The sequence below is a fragment of the Anabrus simplex genome, chromosome 7 (assembly GCF_040414725.1).
Source record: "Anabrus simplex isolate iqAnaSimp1 chromosome 7, ASM4041472v1, whole genome shotgun sequence".
NCBI lineage: Eukaryota > Metazoa > Arthropoda > Insecta > Orthoptera > Tettigoniidae > Anabrus > Anabrus simplex.
Genome location: NC_090271.1, coordinates 112,703,886 through 112,721,143, shown reverse-complemented (window position 1 = coordinate 112,721,143; position 17,258 = coordinate 112,703,886). Strand labels below are relative to the sequence as shown.

At 42.6% G+C, this 17,258-nt stretch overlaps 1 protein-coding gene across 2 annotated transcripts in view; it reads right to left on the bottom strand.

Moving 5' to 3' along the window:
- LOC136877310 (juvenile hormone esterase) overlaps positions 1–17,258 on the bottom strand; it is a 129,978-nt gene that overhangs the window by 30,087 nt on the left and 82,633 nt on the right. The window contains exon 10 of one of the 2 annotated variants that reach the window (XM_067151244.2): positions 2,328–2,500. In XM_067151244.2, coding sequence (XP_067007345.2) covers positions 2,332–2,500 — 169 coding nt within the window. In that variant the 3' untranslated portion in view covers positions 2,328–2,331. Of the gene's footprint in view, positions 1–2,183; positions 2,501–17,258 lie in introns of those variants that run through there. The other variant, XM_067151243.2, reaches the window with a different exon arrangement.

Sequence of the window (17,258 nt, the reverse complement as noted above, 5' to 3'; positions counted from 1 at the left end):
AGTAAATCTCCGCTGGAATGCGTGATGGCGCTCGGTGTCCGATGCGGGCTCCCCCGGGTCTCGCAGAAAGGGAAGGTTTTCTGACGTCACTTGTTTCGGAGAGACTCTCTCCATGTCTGGTCTGACAAAGAAGTCACTGTCTAGGAAAGGAAGTTTGACTTGATTTTCAACAGGCTTTTAAAAGTGAAATATATACCCACAATTTTTGTTGTACTTTATTACAGGCATCTGGAAATCCCATATCATTCTGCGCGTTGTCAATAAATTGTTGTCGGATTGTGTTGTAATTTGAGATATTGCATGCCTTCCAGTGGAGTCATGAGTTCGAGTCTCGGATGTCATGCACCAAGTGTTGCATGTTTAGTATTAAGTGCGTGTGTTTATAACTATAAGTCCTGCAGCATAGTAGAATTAGGTATAAAAATTAAATACCATTTGTGTATGCGAGATAAGTTCCCCTTGTTTCATTATATTTTGTTTCATTTCTGTTTGAGGTTAGAGTTATGTTGGAGGTTAGAATTTGTCTGTACCCAAACAAACAAGGTGGTAACCCAGACTGCAAACGTATCGACGGAAGAACATGCAGGGTTTTCCCAACAGTAGCTTTGGCAAAGACCGAGGATCCCACTTCTTGATGTTGCACTTGACGTGAGAAAGATTGTAATTGTATACATTTTTCATATATTTAAATATGTAGTGCCTAATCTCTCAGTTTGAAATAAATTCTGTTATTTGATTTTTTAGTGTTGCAACTCACGTGGATTTCTTTCTAAACTTAGCTTGTGTTAGTTTTAACCTGATCTAATCTTTCCTCTTCTATTTATCACTTCGCTGACCAATTACACCTACGTATTTTTTATTATGGCTGAGCTATCCAGTGCTGCAGAAGAGGAGTTACGATTCAGGTAAGCTATGTGCCAGGGTTACCCACCGTTTGGTGAGTAAATTTTTCCACTATAACGCATCTAGTCGGTTCTCAGCATTTGCTTGATTGCGACCAGAGCGTTGTAGGGCACAATATAATACACTCATTTGATATAAATGTGAAGAAATCCCTAAATACTGTAACCTAAACATATTTAAACTGTTTGTAACCTAAAGTATAAGTTATCATGACTATGGCAATAAACGATAACTTTTATGCATGAATCCCATTCACACTCGAGTTAAACTGGAAGTGTTTGTAAGATGACGTTGGTAGGAGGCTTTGAATTTTGCTTTGTATTTCTTTTGAGTTACTGTTTGTGTGTTATCGTTTTCTTTATTACGTGCGTCTTTATTTACTCACTAGCGTATAAATATGCAAATTGCAATAGTTCAATATATAAGGCGTGATCAAAACGTTTTCGTTTGAGGGCGTTGCTGCAGCGGACATGCAACATAGCGTGACTCCGATGTGAGTATATAAGCACGGACATGTAGGCAAAGGTATTAGAGTGGCAGTCGGATCGTGCCGAGGTGCGAGCGTTGAATGCGGCCACGTGTACTATGGCGACGTTATTACCAAATGCGTCAAAACAGAACCACCGTGCCGTTATTCTGTTCTTGGCTGCCGAAGGACAAACATCGGCGGACATCCGCCGGAGAATGAAGACTGTGTATGGGGCAGCATGTCTGTCGAAAACCACCGTTGTGGAATGGTGCACACGTTCCGTGCGGATCGCATTTCGAAACAAGACGCTGGTTGATCTGGGATGCCAGCCTCATCCATTACGGAGAACAACAACGACTACAACAACACTCGAGACCGCCCCCCCTCCATAGTCCTGATCTCTCCCCATGGGATTATCACGCTTTCAGTCCCATCAAAAAGATCTTGAAGGACCGAGACTTCCTGTCGGACGACGATGCACAGCAGGTGCTTACGGACTTCTTCACGCCGCAGGGCACGGTTTTTTACCATACGGGGATCTTCAATCTGGTGCGTCGGTGGGATGAGTGCCTGAATGTTCACGGCGATTTTGCCTAATTGGTATCCCGATTCAGGACTGTACGGCCATCGAACGGAAACTTTTTGATCGCCCCATATACTTCTCCTAATAAGGTTGGCATCTAGAAGGGTATCAGACTCCGAAAAGGTGCATGCACGGCAAAGAAGGGAGGGAAAGGAAATTCTGATAAATAGTATTTGTTATAGGAGGATACTTTTCAGAAATTACTAGAGAGATGAAAGCATATTGGTTTTAGTTCAATTTATTAAAAATCGTGCAAAAGTTGAAATGTACAGGCAGCAGTCTTTGTGAAAAAGTACAATAAAGGTCATTTTGTGTTCCTGTTATGAAAGGGGAGGCTAACGATAATAATTATCGTATTCCATGAAACAGTACCTTTCTAGGTGCTCCCAAACTTGGCATAGAGGTCGTCCCAGAAGTCCATTCTTTTCTTCTCGATGTGAGTATCCATTTTCAGGGAAGAGTCGATGACCAAATATGCAGGATCCTCTAATGTGTAAGGTTTCCACTTCACGTTCATAAGTTCTGACTCCTTAGGAGTTGGGTCTCTGAAAAGAAATTTCTTACTGTAATTAAATGTAAGTTAAAAAATATTTTCAGTCTGTCGAACACACGATTAAATATAAATATAATGCTATAATATACCTGTAAAAATGCATTAATAAACAAGGAATAAAAACACACACCATTAAACAAGGAATGACATGCGTCATTATTAAAAGAACATCATCAGATTTTACTGTTACGGGTCGTTGGCCAAGTCCGAGTTCGATAATAATAATAATAATAATAATAATAATAATAATAATAATAATAATAATAATAATAATAATAATAATAATAATAATAAAACAGTTATTGTAGTAAGCATACGCAGTGGAAAATAAGCCCAGAGTGATCCGGGGGTGTTGAATGTGATAGCAATAAAATGTAGTTAAAGTAAATGATAAGTAGTAGGGCTAGGCCGATTCAAAAACCATAGCGTCAGCACTTTTTCAGCTGAGTCAGCACCCGAGGTCATTGATCCCTAGTAGTGTACCTAGGCGGGTTCCGACTCCGAGGTCATTGACCCGAGGTCATTGACCCCTAGTATAGTAGTATGGCTATGCCGATTTGCGAATTTTGCATAAGAGAGCGAGCCTAACCTCACATCCGCCATCTTGAATGGACTATCCTTAGTTCAACGGCAAGATGCCCTTCCCGACGCCAATTGCACAAGATGGCGGCTATACACAGTTCCTTATGAGACGGCCTAGGACGCTTGCGCAAGATGGCTGCTATACATAGGCTCTTATGAGACTACCTAGGGACGCTTGCGCAAGATGGCGGCTATCCAATTGCACAAGATGACGACTATACACAGCTTCTTATGAGACGGCTTAGGGGCGCTTGCGCAAGATGGCTGCTATACATAGGCTCTTATGAGACGGCCTAGGGGCGCTTGCGCAAGATGTTGGCTATACACGGCTTCGTATGGAGAAAGATGCTGGCCATGGGCGCTTGCGCAAGATGGCGGCTATATACGGCTTCTTGTGGAGAAAGATAACGGCTATGGGCGATTGCACAAGATCTATACATAGGCTCTTATGGAGAAAGATGCCGGCCATTGGCGCTTGTGCAAGATGGCGGCTATACATGGGGTCTTATGGAGAAAGATGCCGGCCATGGGCGACTGCACAAGATGGCGGCTGTACATGGGCTCTTATGGAGAAAGATGACGGCAATAGGCGATTGCGCAAGATGGCTGCTATACATAGGCTCTTATGGAGAAAGATGCCTGCCATGGGTGGTTGGATAAGATGGCGGTTATACATGGGCTTTTATGGAAAAGATGACGGCCAAGGGCGCTTGCGCAACATGGCGGCTATACAGAAGCTTGTATGGAGAAAGCTAGCGTACAGGCTACTGCGCAAGATGGCGGCTGCTCTTATGAGACGGCTTAAGGGCGCTTGCACAAGATGGCGTCTATATACAGGCTTTTAAAGAGAAAGATGCCGGCCTTGGGCGATTGTACAAGATGGCGGCTGTACATGTGCTTTTTTGGAGAAAGATGACGGCTATGGGCGATTGTGCAAGATGACGGCTATACATAGGCTCGACTATACATGGGCTCTTATCAGAACGCCTAGTGCCATAAGAAATACATTGGTTATATTTGAGCTCCTAGCAGTCGAACAAATTATCGGATAAACATGTAACTTGAAATGTCGGTTCGGAAATATACTATTTGAATCTGTTGTCATGGGTTATAAGCATGTAGCTCATGCGGAAAGTGAAATTAAACAGAAAGGCTAGTGCCATAAGAAATACATTGGTTACATTTAAGCCCCTAGCAGTCGAACAAATTATCGGATAACATGTAACATGAAATTTCGGTTCGGAAATATACTATCTGAATCTGTTGGCATGGGTTATAAGCATGTAGCTCATGCGTAAAGTGAAATTAAACAGAACTCCTTGTGCTATAAGAAATACATCGGTAACATTTAAGCCCCTAGCAGTCGAACAAATTACCGGATAAACATGTAACTTGAAATTTCGGTTCGAAAATATACTATTCGAATCTGTTGGCATGGGTTATAAGCATGTAGCTCATGCGGAAAGTGAAATTAAACAGAACGCCAAGTGCTATAAAAAATACATTGGTTACATTTAAGCCCCTAGCAGTCGAACAAATTATCGCATAAACACGTAACATGAAATATCGGTTCGGAAACATATTTCAATCTGTTGGCATAGGTTATGAGCTTGTAGCTTACGCAGGAGTGAAATTAAAGAGAACGCCTATAGAGAAAGCTAGCTCTGGGGCTACTGCGCAAGATGGGGGCTATAGATAGGCTCTTTTGGCCTTTTTCTTCTCTGACGGGACACAGCCGCCCTCCTCCTCCTTCTCCTCATATGTATAGCAAAAAGGCAAAATGGCACGGGACAAAGCTGCCCTCTTCGTCCTCATCCTCGTTATTCGTATAGCGAAAGGGCATGTGACACAGCCATCCTCCTCCTCATCTGTATAGCATAAGGGCTCCTCCCCCTAACAAAAGGGCAAATGGGCGAAAAAACACCTCCTCCTCATTTGTAGGGCAAAAGGGCTCCTCTTCCTGGCAAAAGGGAAAAAGGGCTCTTCCTTATCCGTTTGGCAAAAGGGCACATCCTCTTAGCAAACGGGAAATAGGGCTCCTCTTCCGGGCAAAAGGGCAAAAGGGCTCTTTATCTGTATAGCAAAATGGCTCTTCTTCCTGGCAAAAGGGCTCCTCCCCCTGGCAAATGGGCTCCTCATGTCAAAAGGGCAGTAGGACTCCTTCTAACAGTTACTGAGGTTAGCTCAATTCCTCCTCCTACGGACAGATGCCTTCTTGAATTGAACGTCACATTACAAACAAATGTACTTACGTTATGTAGCGTTGTCCTCGTAGCATAAGTTTTTCGATTGAGGAGGGAGCGATAGGAGGAGGAGGTGGTAAGGAGAAGGTAATACATTTTTCAGCATAAAAAATATTGTAGGATAAGCAAATGCTGTATCCGACAAGACAAAACAGGTTCAATCTAGTTACAGAATGCAATTTCAAAAATATAGAATTGACATGCTGTATGTCTTTATCCGACAAGACAAAACATGTTGACTATTAAACAGAAACCTTTTATCGCTACTGCGCTGTATGTTTCTATTCGTCAAGACAAGTTGCAATTAGCACACACTAGAATTGATTGTAGAACAAGACGAACACATGTTTACAATTAGTGTTTAGAACAGAAAAGCTCATAACGCAAAACATTATGAGAATTTCATATCTGCGTTATAAGATTAATTTCTCTGTTGATACAAACGGACTTCAATGCAATCAGCGCACACACATGGAATTGCAAATGTTGTATATATCCATCCAACGTACAGTTGTACTTCTTTATAATTGCTGCAGATGAAATGAATACTACATAGCAGGAGATACCTTTGTTCTAAGGAGACCGATTTTGCGGGATTCGAACACATGCAACAGAGAAAAAATCTATATATTGATTTAGTTACCGTAACAGAATAAAAATCATACTACTGTGCAGATAAAATTATTTTACTACTTAGCAGGTGATACCTTTGTCCTACATCATATTGTGATACGGAGAAAAATTATGGATTCGAACCCTGGTCTAACACTATAAAAATTGTATGCGATTGAAACTTTGTTTACAAGGAATAGAAGTGCACTTCCTCTTAAATCAGTAATCACTACTATTATGCAGATAAAATGAGCTGTGAGAGGGACTGGAAATGTGACGGTATCGACACTTACAACAGTTGTTTAGCACACACAATGTTTAAAATCGATCTACGAAATTCAGAATTAAACGTTACATTTCTCTTGAAACAAGAATCACCACTACCAAGATTTACAGTTTTAACCGACTATCTTACGATCCGCAGGCTAACACGTCGCCAACCTTACAGTCTAAACTTTATTACAGCTAAAGTACAACTTCTATTATTTGCCTGGTGCAAAATGAGAAACTACGGAAACGCTTCTTCAGAGTGCGGTTCGAACCTGCCCGCTCCAAGCTGATAGCTGCATGTGAATAAACGGTAAAACAATAATCACTGCCTACTATTACTCTGCAGTGTAAACCTACACACACACACACACACACACACACGCGCGCGCGCGCGCGCGCGCGCGCGATGTATCCGGTTTTCGAAGGCGTTGACGTATAAATTATTAGGGTAGCACTGCACAGTTGAAACGCATACACTTACCTGAGATTGAAAGAGAAAAGAACAGATCTGCATTTAACACACAGTGCATTCAAAGTAAATATTTGCATGCAGCGAGCTGGCTGGCTCGCGACCGGAAATAAGCGTTAAATTACTAATGACACAGCAGTGTGCGTCGACTGCATGTCGTGGCTTACAGAGGAATATTCAACCGAGTTAAGATTATGCGGATTTTATATTGCCCGCCACCACATGCATAAGGTGGCAACAGTGAGGCTTAGCCCCGTCAAGATGGCAGCAGTGAGGTTAGCGATGTTCTGTTGTTTAAAATTCTACGCCCACGTGGTTAAAGATGACAGCTGTCATCCTGACAGGTGTCAAAAAGCACGTGGATTTTAAATTCCGCGCCACGACGTGCATAAGGTGGCAGCAATGAGGTTTAGCGCCGTAAAGATGTCAGCGGTGAGGTCAGTGATGTTCCATTGTCCTTAAAAGTGAGGTTAGGGTCCGTCAAGATGACAGCTGTCACTTTGGTTTACAAACAAGAGCATGTGGTCGTGACGTCACGGTCACGTGCTATGCTTCGTCAACACGCGAAGTTTAAAATCTACGCCCACGTAGTTAGAACTTTTCAAAAGCACGTAGATTTTAAATTCCGCGCTCTACGTCGTTAAATTAGTGCACATAGGACATGCTAAGATAGCAGCTGTCATCTTAACGGCGTAAGCGCACGAAATTTAAATCTATGTGCTGACACCAGACAAATGCTGCGGCTGTGCCTTAATTAAGGCCACGGTCACTTCCTTCCCACTCCTAGCTCCTTCCTATCCCACTACCACCATGAGACCTATCTGTGTCGATGTGATGTTAACCAGATTGATTGACATTATTCGTATGCTGTTCATCCGGCGACTGAGGCTGCCCCGCTTTTTCCTGTTCCACTCTTCTGCAACAGCCCTCCGGCAGTCGTCCAAGGTGATGACATGAAATGAAATGGCGTATGGCTTTTAATGGCGGGAGTGTCCGAGGAGAAGTTCGGCTCGCCAGATGCAGGTCTTTTGATTTGACGTCCGTAGGCGACCTGCGCGTCGTAATGAGGATGACATAATGATGAAGACGACACATACACCCAGACCCCGTGCCAGCGGTATTAACCAATTAAGGTTAAAATTTCCGACCCTGCCGGGAATCGAACCCGGAACTCCTGTGACCAAAAACCAGCACGCTAACCATTTAGCCATGGAGTCCAAGGTGCGTCTTCACATCACCTGTTTCAACTGGGCACAGCATGTTCGGGTGTTGAATCCAAGGGTTCCAGTTACAGTGCACTCTTCTGGACAGTTCTGTGTTTGCATGTCGTATGTCCACATTCATCCAACAGATGACGTTACATTGCATTCCGATGTCTCTTCTTTTAATGAGACTGCTATACTAGCACATACCCTTCAGGAGCGTACAAAATACACCTGGCACTAAAAATTCTTGGGGGTGTACTGTGTGAAAATCGAGAGCCACCGTGGTTCAGGCAACAGCACGCCGGCCTATCACCGCTGGGTTCCGTGGTTCAAATCCTGGTCACTCTATGTACGATTTGTCCTGGACAAAGCGGAGGGTGGGGGACAGGTTTTTCTCCGGGTGCTCCAGTTTTTCCTGTCATCTTTCATCCCAGGAGCACTCTCCATTATCATTTCATTTCATCCGTCAGTCATTGCTCATTACGACCGAGCAAGTTGGCCTGCGGTTAGGGACGCGCAGCTGTAAGCTTGCATTCGGGAGATCGTGGGTTTGAATCCCACCGTCGGCAGTCCTTAAGATAGTTTTCGGTGGTTTCCATTTTCACACCACGAAATGCTGGGGCTGTACCTTAATTAAGGACACGATCGTTTCCTTACCACTCCTAGCCCTTTCCTATCCCATCGTCTCCATAAAACCTATCTGTGTCGTTGCGACGTTAATCCATTTATAAAAGATAATAATCATTGCCCCAGAGAAGTGCGACAGACTTCTGCAGCCAGCACAATTCCTGTCCTCGGCGCAAGATGGGGGCTTCATTAATTCCATTCCTGTCCCGGTATAATGACTGCTAAAAGGCTGTGGGTTTTCATTTTCATTGCGTGAAAATCAAACCTCATCCACTTTTCTGTCTCGAAGGATAACTGGAAAATGGGCCTCGGAAGTTACGAAAATTAATACTATGTGATAATGTTTGAGGAAAGCAACGGGAAACTACCTCACTCCTCATTTCCCTAGTACGCCTCTTCAGTGACACCTAGGCCATCTATGACAGCTAATGGTGAACCTGTTGAGGATCCAACCAGCCTTCGGGCTGAATACCCAACATACATACATACATACATGATAATTTTAACGACTATTTACGTGAACGCTACTACAGTTAGTGTTCCGGCCTAGCTATGGCTAGACCACCTACTTACTCGCTACCACTTTAGGACAGATAGCAGCACCCTTCAGCACCCAGCCGGAAGTGGTGTGGTTGGAAGGGGATGAGAGACTGTCATGCTTGGGTGCCTCGTGCGAGAGGACACGAGAACATGTGACTGACTGTTATCGAGGGCATCTGCCCATCAATACTCAGTATTATGTATTTATAATGTGTTATATAAGTGTCTTAAATGTAATAAATGTTAGTATTTAATCAAGTGAGTGAGTTTACGTTCAAAACATGGTCCAATTACCGGGCCGGATTATCTACACCACGAGGATCTCGTGAAAGCAGCGTGGCGTGTAGTATGGACGACTAGTTTCTACAGTAACATGGAAATACTTGGAAGTTCACTTCAATGACATCATCTGGCAGTCCCAGGTTCGATGTTCCAGCACCAGAGGTAAACTAAACTGAAGGCAGGTCAGTACTATTCATTTAAGGCTCTCCTTTTCTCCTTGTTATTGTCTTACCCCCTCCATCATGGAATCTTCAACAAGGCAAAAGCTTCTTAAGCAGAGGTCGCGATTTAAAGCGCAACTTACCCGCTCGGAAACATTCGTTGAAAATTTCATCGCTCAACAGCATTCGAATTCGCATGAAATTAAACTGCGATACGAAGACATGAGTGCATTAATGTCGAAGTTTGATGACGTGCAGTCAGAATTAGAATTAGGAGACGCTGAAAACGAGCAAGCTCATGATCAGGCGCGTGCCGAATTCGAAACCAAATACTACAAGGTAAAGGGCGAAATGAGTAAAATAATAGCGAACCTTGAAGAGTCATCACGCGACACGGTAGATTCAGGAAGAACTCAGGTCAGCAGTGTCGCGAGTTTAAAGTTACCGGCTATTAACATTCCACATTTCGATGGAAAATACGAAAACTGGCTCTCATTCGCAGACAGTTTTCAAGTTATGATTCATAACAACAATAATCTGCCAAGTGTCCAGAAATTTCACTACTTAGCATCTGTTCTCAAGGGCCCAGCCAGCCAGTTAATTCAAAATTTACCCATCACAGAGGCAAATTATGAGGTAGCGTGGAAAATGTTGAAGGACAGATTTGAGAACAAGAAACTAATAGCAGCTACTCATGTTAAGGCACTCTTAACTTTAAAATCAGTCTCCAGTGAAACAGCCGCAGAACTGTTAAGGTACTCTAACACTTTTAATAGTCATTTGAATGCACTCAAGGCCCTAGAACTTAACATTCCATTGCATGAAGTTATTTTGACTCAACTGTATGCTCAAGGACTTGATGCTTGTACTAGACGAGACTGGGAATTATCACAAGCAGACACTCGGGTTCCATCACTTGATGACTTGCTGTCATTTGTTGAGCATAAACGGCAAGCTCTGGAGAACTTCCCTAGCTCACAGCACACTGCACCATCGCACAGACAACAAGCTGACAGAAATAAACCTAAACCTCAAGGGGATACTCAACCACGTTACACTTACACCACTACCAGTCTCATAAAGTGTCCCTGCTGTCATGGTAATCACCCGATATTTAAATGTGAAGAGTTTGCAGCTCTGAGTGTGGAAGATAGACAAAGAAGGGTTAAAGAAATGGACTTATGTTTTAACTGTTTGCGTACACAGCATTCTGCCAAACAGTGCAAATCACGTGGTTGTAAATTATGTAGTAGGAAGCATCACACCTCATTACATAATCTATCAGGTAGAGAGGGAGGTACAGCCCATCAAACTGCATCCAACTCCTCTCACACATACTGCAATACAAAAGACCCTGTAGGGGTTCTGCTGTCCACTTCCATGGTCAAGGTACTAGATTCTAGGGGGCAAATGCAGGTCTGCCGGGCACTTCTTGACAGTGGCAGCCAGGTTAATCTTTGCACCGAAAGTCTAGCACAGCGATTAGGCCTTAAGAAAATGAAGAATCCCATACCAATCAGCGGCATAAATGATTCCATTTCTCAATCAAGGTACAGTGTTCAGTTAGAATTGCAATCCACTGTAAGTAACTTCACTGTGAGTATGACTTGCTCTGTCTTTCCACGTATCACAGGTAACATGCCCAGTAGTTACATTCAGCATGAGCATTGGAACTTGCCCACTGATTTGAAGCTCGCTGACCCCAAGTTCTTCCAGCCAGGTGGCATTGAATTGTTAATAGGCGCAGAACATTTCTTTTCATTACTGAAACCTCGGCGCAGAACTCGATCACCAGATTATCCTATCCTTCAAGACACTGAACTAGGATGGATTATTGCTGGACACTACCATCGTAGGGAAGAGAAAAATCCTACTCTAACTACATGTTTCTTGAAGTCAGAGGACAGGTTAGACACTCAACTACAACGGTTCTGGGAAATAGAAGAGCTTACATCACGAGTCATGACAAGAGAAGAGAGAGCTACTGAAAAACACTTTACAGAGAATACTACTAGGGATGCTACAGGTAGATTCATAGTTCGCTTACCCCTCAAGCAGAAACCTGAGGTTCTGGGAAACTCCTTCAATCATGCCATGTCAAGACTAACTCAATTAGAACGGCGTTTCAGCAGGCAGCCCTCACTTAAGCACGAGTACTCTAACTTTCTTCACGAGTATGAGGCGATGGGGCATATGGTTAAGGTGGATACATCTACTCAGTCAGGGAATGAAGGTGGAAGCTATTATCTACCCCATCATCCAGTTTTTAAGCTTAGTAGCTCGACTACCAAAACTAGGGTAGTATTTGATGCATCTTCTAAAACTTCTAACAACATTTCATTGAATGACATATTAATGGTTGGAACGACAATACAAGAGGATCTTTACTCTATCATTCTAAGATTCAGAATGCATACCTTTGCCTTCACCGCAGATATTGCTAAAATGTATCGGCAAGTCATGGTTCATGCAGATGATAGGAAACTTCAGCGGATTATCTGGAGGGAATCACCTAGGGACCCACCCTCTCACTATGAACTGACAACTGTAACATATGGCACAGCATCAGCACCCTTCCTAGCTACCAGATGCCTGCAGCAACTTGCTGAAGATGAAGAATCGAGGTTCCCCAGAGCAGCACAAGTTGTTCGCAGAGATTTTTATGTTGATGATTTATTAAGCGGCTGTGACGATATCCAGGATGCTCTTCAGTTGCAGTCTGAAATTATTAATTTACTAGAGAGTGGAGGATTTCACCTCAGGAAATGGTGTTCAAACCACCCAGCATTACTAGAAGCAGTTTCAGAAGAGGACAGGGAAACCCAGCTGCCTTTAAGTCTTGATGAAGGCACTAGTGTGAAATCTTTAGGCCTATTATGGCATCCAGTCACTGATCATTTTCTCATTTGTGGCAATCTGTATTCAGACAGTCTCTATCATGCTGACTCTCATGTAACTAAACGAAAGGTCTTATCTGTTATTGCATCAATATTTGATCCACTTGGGTTGGTCAGCCCTTTGGTAATTTCTTACAAGGTTTTTATGCAGAAACTTTGGCTAGTCAATCTGAACTGGGATGACAGACTACCATCTCAACTAGTCAGAGAATGGGAAGAACTTCACTTTAAGCCACAGGCAGTAAGAGAATTTTATATTGAGCGGTTAGTCACATGTAAGGGACCCCCTGTTGATATACAAATTCATGGTTTTTCTGATGCTTCAGAACAAGCTTATGGAGCTTGTCTTTATGTACGGTCTGTCGACAAAGGGGGACAGACCTGTGTCAGATTATTATGTTCTAAATCCAGAGTAGCACCGGTGAAGAAACTGACACTACCAAGACTTGAACTGTGTGGAGCGCTACTACTTGCCCGACTACTCCACAAGACCCTTCCAGCTTTGTCTCTGCCAGTCAGCAAGCTGTACCTGTGGACAGACTCCACCATTGTATTAGCCTGGATCGCATCTCCTGCTACTCGCTGGAAAACATTTGTGGCCAACCGAGTCTCTTCAATTCAAGAATACACTCACAAGGCTGAATGGAGACATGTTCCTACCAGTTGTAATCCAGCAGATTTAATATCCAGAGGTGTTGCTCCAGAACAACTACGAGGTATGAACCTGTGGTGGCACGGACCATCCTGGTTAACTGAGCCCACTGAATCATGGCCAGACACAAGCTCAGCCCATGCAGAAGAGGAACTACCTGAGTCACGAAGCACACTTCCTGTAGTTATGTTGATAGGTACAAACTGGGATGAACTTATGCTGAAGTACTCGTCACTGTCCCGACTGACTCGAGTTACTGCATATTGTTGGCGATTTATTCACAATAGTGCCAATCCTCAAGACAAGAGGTTAGGGATATTAAGTACACAAGAGCTGCAGATGGCCTTGCACTCCTGTATCAAAATTGCACAGCAAGTGTGTTACGCTCAAGAGATAGCCAGTCTCAACTCTAAGTGTTGCATTTCAAGGAAAAGTAAAATTGCAGATTTACATCCTTTCTTAGATGATAAGGGAATGCTAAGGGTAGGAGGAAGACTAGTAAATTCAAAACTACCTTATGACAATAAGCACCAGCTTATCCTTCCTCCCCAGCATGCTCTCACAAACCTTGTTGTGATGGCAGAACACATTAGGCTTTTACATGCAGGTGCTCAATTAGTAATTGCATCATTAAGAGAAAGATTCTGGATTCCCACAGCTAGGGCAGTTGTTCGAAGAGTCATCCACAAGTGCCTCACCTGTTTTAGATTCAAGGCGTCAACAGCTGAACAGCTGATGGGACAGCTCCCTGTTACCAGAGTGCAACAGAGTCGCCCATTTCTTAATGTAGGAACTGATTATGCTGGTCCTTTCTTCGTCAAGAGGGGAAATGTAAGAAGCAAACAGACAACGAAGAGCTACATTGCATTGTTCATCTGTCTGGCTACCAAGGCTCTTCACCTGGAGGTAGTGAGTGATCTCTCTACTGATGCCTTTATGGCAGCCCTGAGGAGATTCATAGCTCGACGTGGGAAATGCTCCATCATCTATAGTGATAATGGGACTAACTTCATTGGTGCCAATAGAAGAATGCAGGATCTCCAAAAACTATTCCTTTCAACCAGCTTTTGTGAAGAGATAAGGAATTCATTAGCGATGGAAGGCATCACGTGGCACTTTATACCTCCCAGCTCTCCACACTTTGGCGGACTGTGGGAAGCAGCTGTCAAGTCCATGAAGTACCACTTGAGAAGAGTTGCGGGTAATGCGCTATTGACATTTGAGGAGCTATGTACCCTTACTGCACAGATAGAAGCCTGTCTTAATTCTCGCCCCCTATCTGCCTTATCTAATGACCCCAGTGACCTTAATTATTTATCACCTGCTCATTTCCTAATTGGTGCCCCCCTTACAACCATCCCTGAGCCTGACATTACTGACCTGCCCATCAACAGATTGTCTCGATGGCAGCGTATCCAGTCAATGCAGCAGCAGTTGTGGAAGAGGTGGTCTGCCGATTACCTGAACTCACTGCAGCAGAGGAAAAAATGGACCTGTCCCAAGGAGAACCTAGCTACTGGTACAGTTGTTCTTCTGAAGGAGGACAATCTTCCTCCTCTCTGTTGGAAGTTGGCTGTGGTGGAGACTGTTCACCCTGGGAAGGATGGACTTGCACGAGTGGCTACCATCAGAACAACCAGTGGTCTTTTTAAACGACCTGTTAACAAGTTAATTCCATTACCTATTGAGAACTAAACAGGATCGTTGTGGCTAAAATATAATGTGTTTCATGTGAATATTTTTTCTTGTTCATTTCAGAGTGTAATTATGGTGTTGTGTGTGCGTGATTTGAACTGAGAACTTATAGTGTGCTTAATTCATATTGCATAATAATGGATGAGGACACAGTCAACCTACTTAGTACCTTCTGTTAACAGTGTAAATATTTTGTTGCTTGTGTTTCTGTTTTGCCTATGTTTATATGTATATTTTGTTGAATGATCAACTCATTTTGGTTACTGTACATGAACTGTATGTCAGTGCCTGTGTGATATTTGAACTGAACTCTCATGAGGGCATGTCAGGCAATTTAATTCGGTTGAATCATGGTGATTCAACGGTGGGGAGCATGTTCCGGCCTAGCTATGGCTAGACCACCTACTTACTCGCTACCACTTTAGGACAGATAGCAGCACCCTTCAGCACCCAGCCGGAAGTGGTGTGGTTGGAAGGGGATGAGAGACTGTCATGCTTGGGTGCCTCGTGCGAGAGGACACGAGAACATGTGACTGACTGTTATCGAGGGCATCTGCCCATCAATACTCAGTATTATGTATTTATAATGTGTTATATAAGTGTCTTAAATGTAATAAATGTTAGTATTTAATCAAGTGAGTGAGTTTACGTTCAAAACAGTTAGGAAAAACTTTTTTTTACATAATCTTGATTTTGTCTTTCCTACAGCTATTTTTAAATTTCAGTTATTTGAAACACCAAGTTCACATTTTTTGGATAATTTTTTTAGACTCGATGTGGAAATATGTTTACGTAGGTATCGTCCGAATAACAAACTACCTTCCCTCTCATGCATCTACACGTGTGTAATGCCGATTATTACCAGAAAAATATTGACTCTGTGGAAGAGAATTCTGGTTTTATTTAGTTGGCATGATTCCAGTAGTTGGTTCTAAAGCGCTTTCCATATTCCGATGAAGGGTCTAGGGTTTGGACTGAACATGCAACAGTTCAGTCTGATTTCGGTACCAGCTGTGTGTAGGTCGCATCGCCCAGCTTGATGTCGTGTGTGCTCGAGCAGTATGTAAACAGTGAAATGGAGTGATACGAGTGAATAGTGTGGTGTTCATAGACAAGTGTGAAGGTTTAAAATATTTAATTCTTATAATTTACCAGAGTAAATACCGAGTTAATTTTATTTAGTGGTTCTAAATGGAGTCGGGTCCATATGGCGAGGAAGGCCAACTTCCTGCCTCAGATGCCCCATTGGAGCCTATATCTTCTTTTGTCAGCCATCTCGCAAGAAGTGGTAAGTGCTATATCCGCAATGGAGGATATTTAAGTAGAAATAATTAGTGTGATAATACACTCGGACATGACCAGGGATAAACAGTAAGCGCTCTCGCAATGACGAACAGACTTCCGCTAGCATAAAAAGAATAACAGTTGATGGGCCAGTTTCGAAAATACTTAAATAAGGATTCAAACGTGACAGAAATATAGGAGACAAATTTACGCAATTATGTTGTCATTTTTAGCGCTTAATTTAATAGTTCCTTAATTTTAAGAATTTATCTCTGTTCATTGTCATTATATAGTGATTTTTATGAATTAACGTAGAGTAATCAACGTATCGGAGCTTTGAATAGGTATGAATATTCAAACATCAGTAGATTCAGTACTCAGTTCGGTGGTTTCTCATGAACAAGTATGCACTAGTAGATAACGAAGCATCCACGACCAACATTTCTAGATGTCACTCACCAAACTAAAAAGTAAGAATGTGATGTGTTTTAAAAATCAAATAGAGGCCCCATGGTGCTCCGCAGCATGCGATATAAGTAGATCAGGTAACTCGTCCTGATTTGCCTGTCATAGTCACATTGTTTGCCTGTCTTTTTCTATGGTTTTATGGACATTTAGTAGTCGGAATTCATCCATTCTGACGTCATCAGGTTTGGTAAATATCTATCCATATTTAAATTCGCCTTTTTATCCTGTAGTTCTTCATGTAAAGCTTGATATTGTGTTGTAGAAGGCAATGGTATTTTTGTCTAGTGAGCTCATAGGTTAGTCTCAAAGGAGAAGGGGAAGGTTAGAATAGCAAAGAGTATCTAACAGGGAATAGTATTCTTCCGAGATTGTATACTCTCTGGCTTGACAGGTAGCAATCAAACCTGGCTGTTTGCAATCACATTACTAAGGATGAAAATCACATAAATATAAGAATATTAATTAAAGTATTAGTCCCTTAGCAACCTGCTAAATACGGAATGTATTTCGGGCTAGGGTAAGCCTTCGCCTGCAGTTATTGGAGAGATCATTTAATGATTTGATTTTATGATTACTCAATGTTGGCTGAACTTAGAGAGCTATCAATGCCTGATGATTCACCGGCAGGTAATTCCGGAGAGAATGAAAGAAGTCGGGCCAGTAGAACGGACGGACGGATTTGCCAAAGCTGATTTTAGTAAACTCTTTTAATATATATTGTTCTTATAATATAATATAGATTGTTCTCGTTTTCTCATCATCG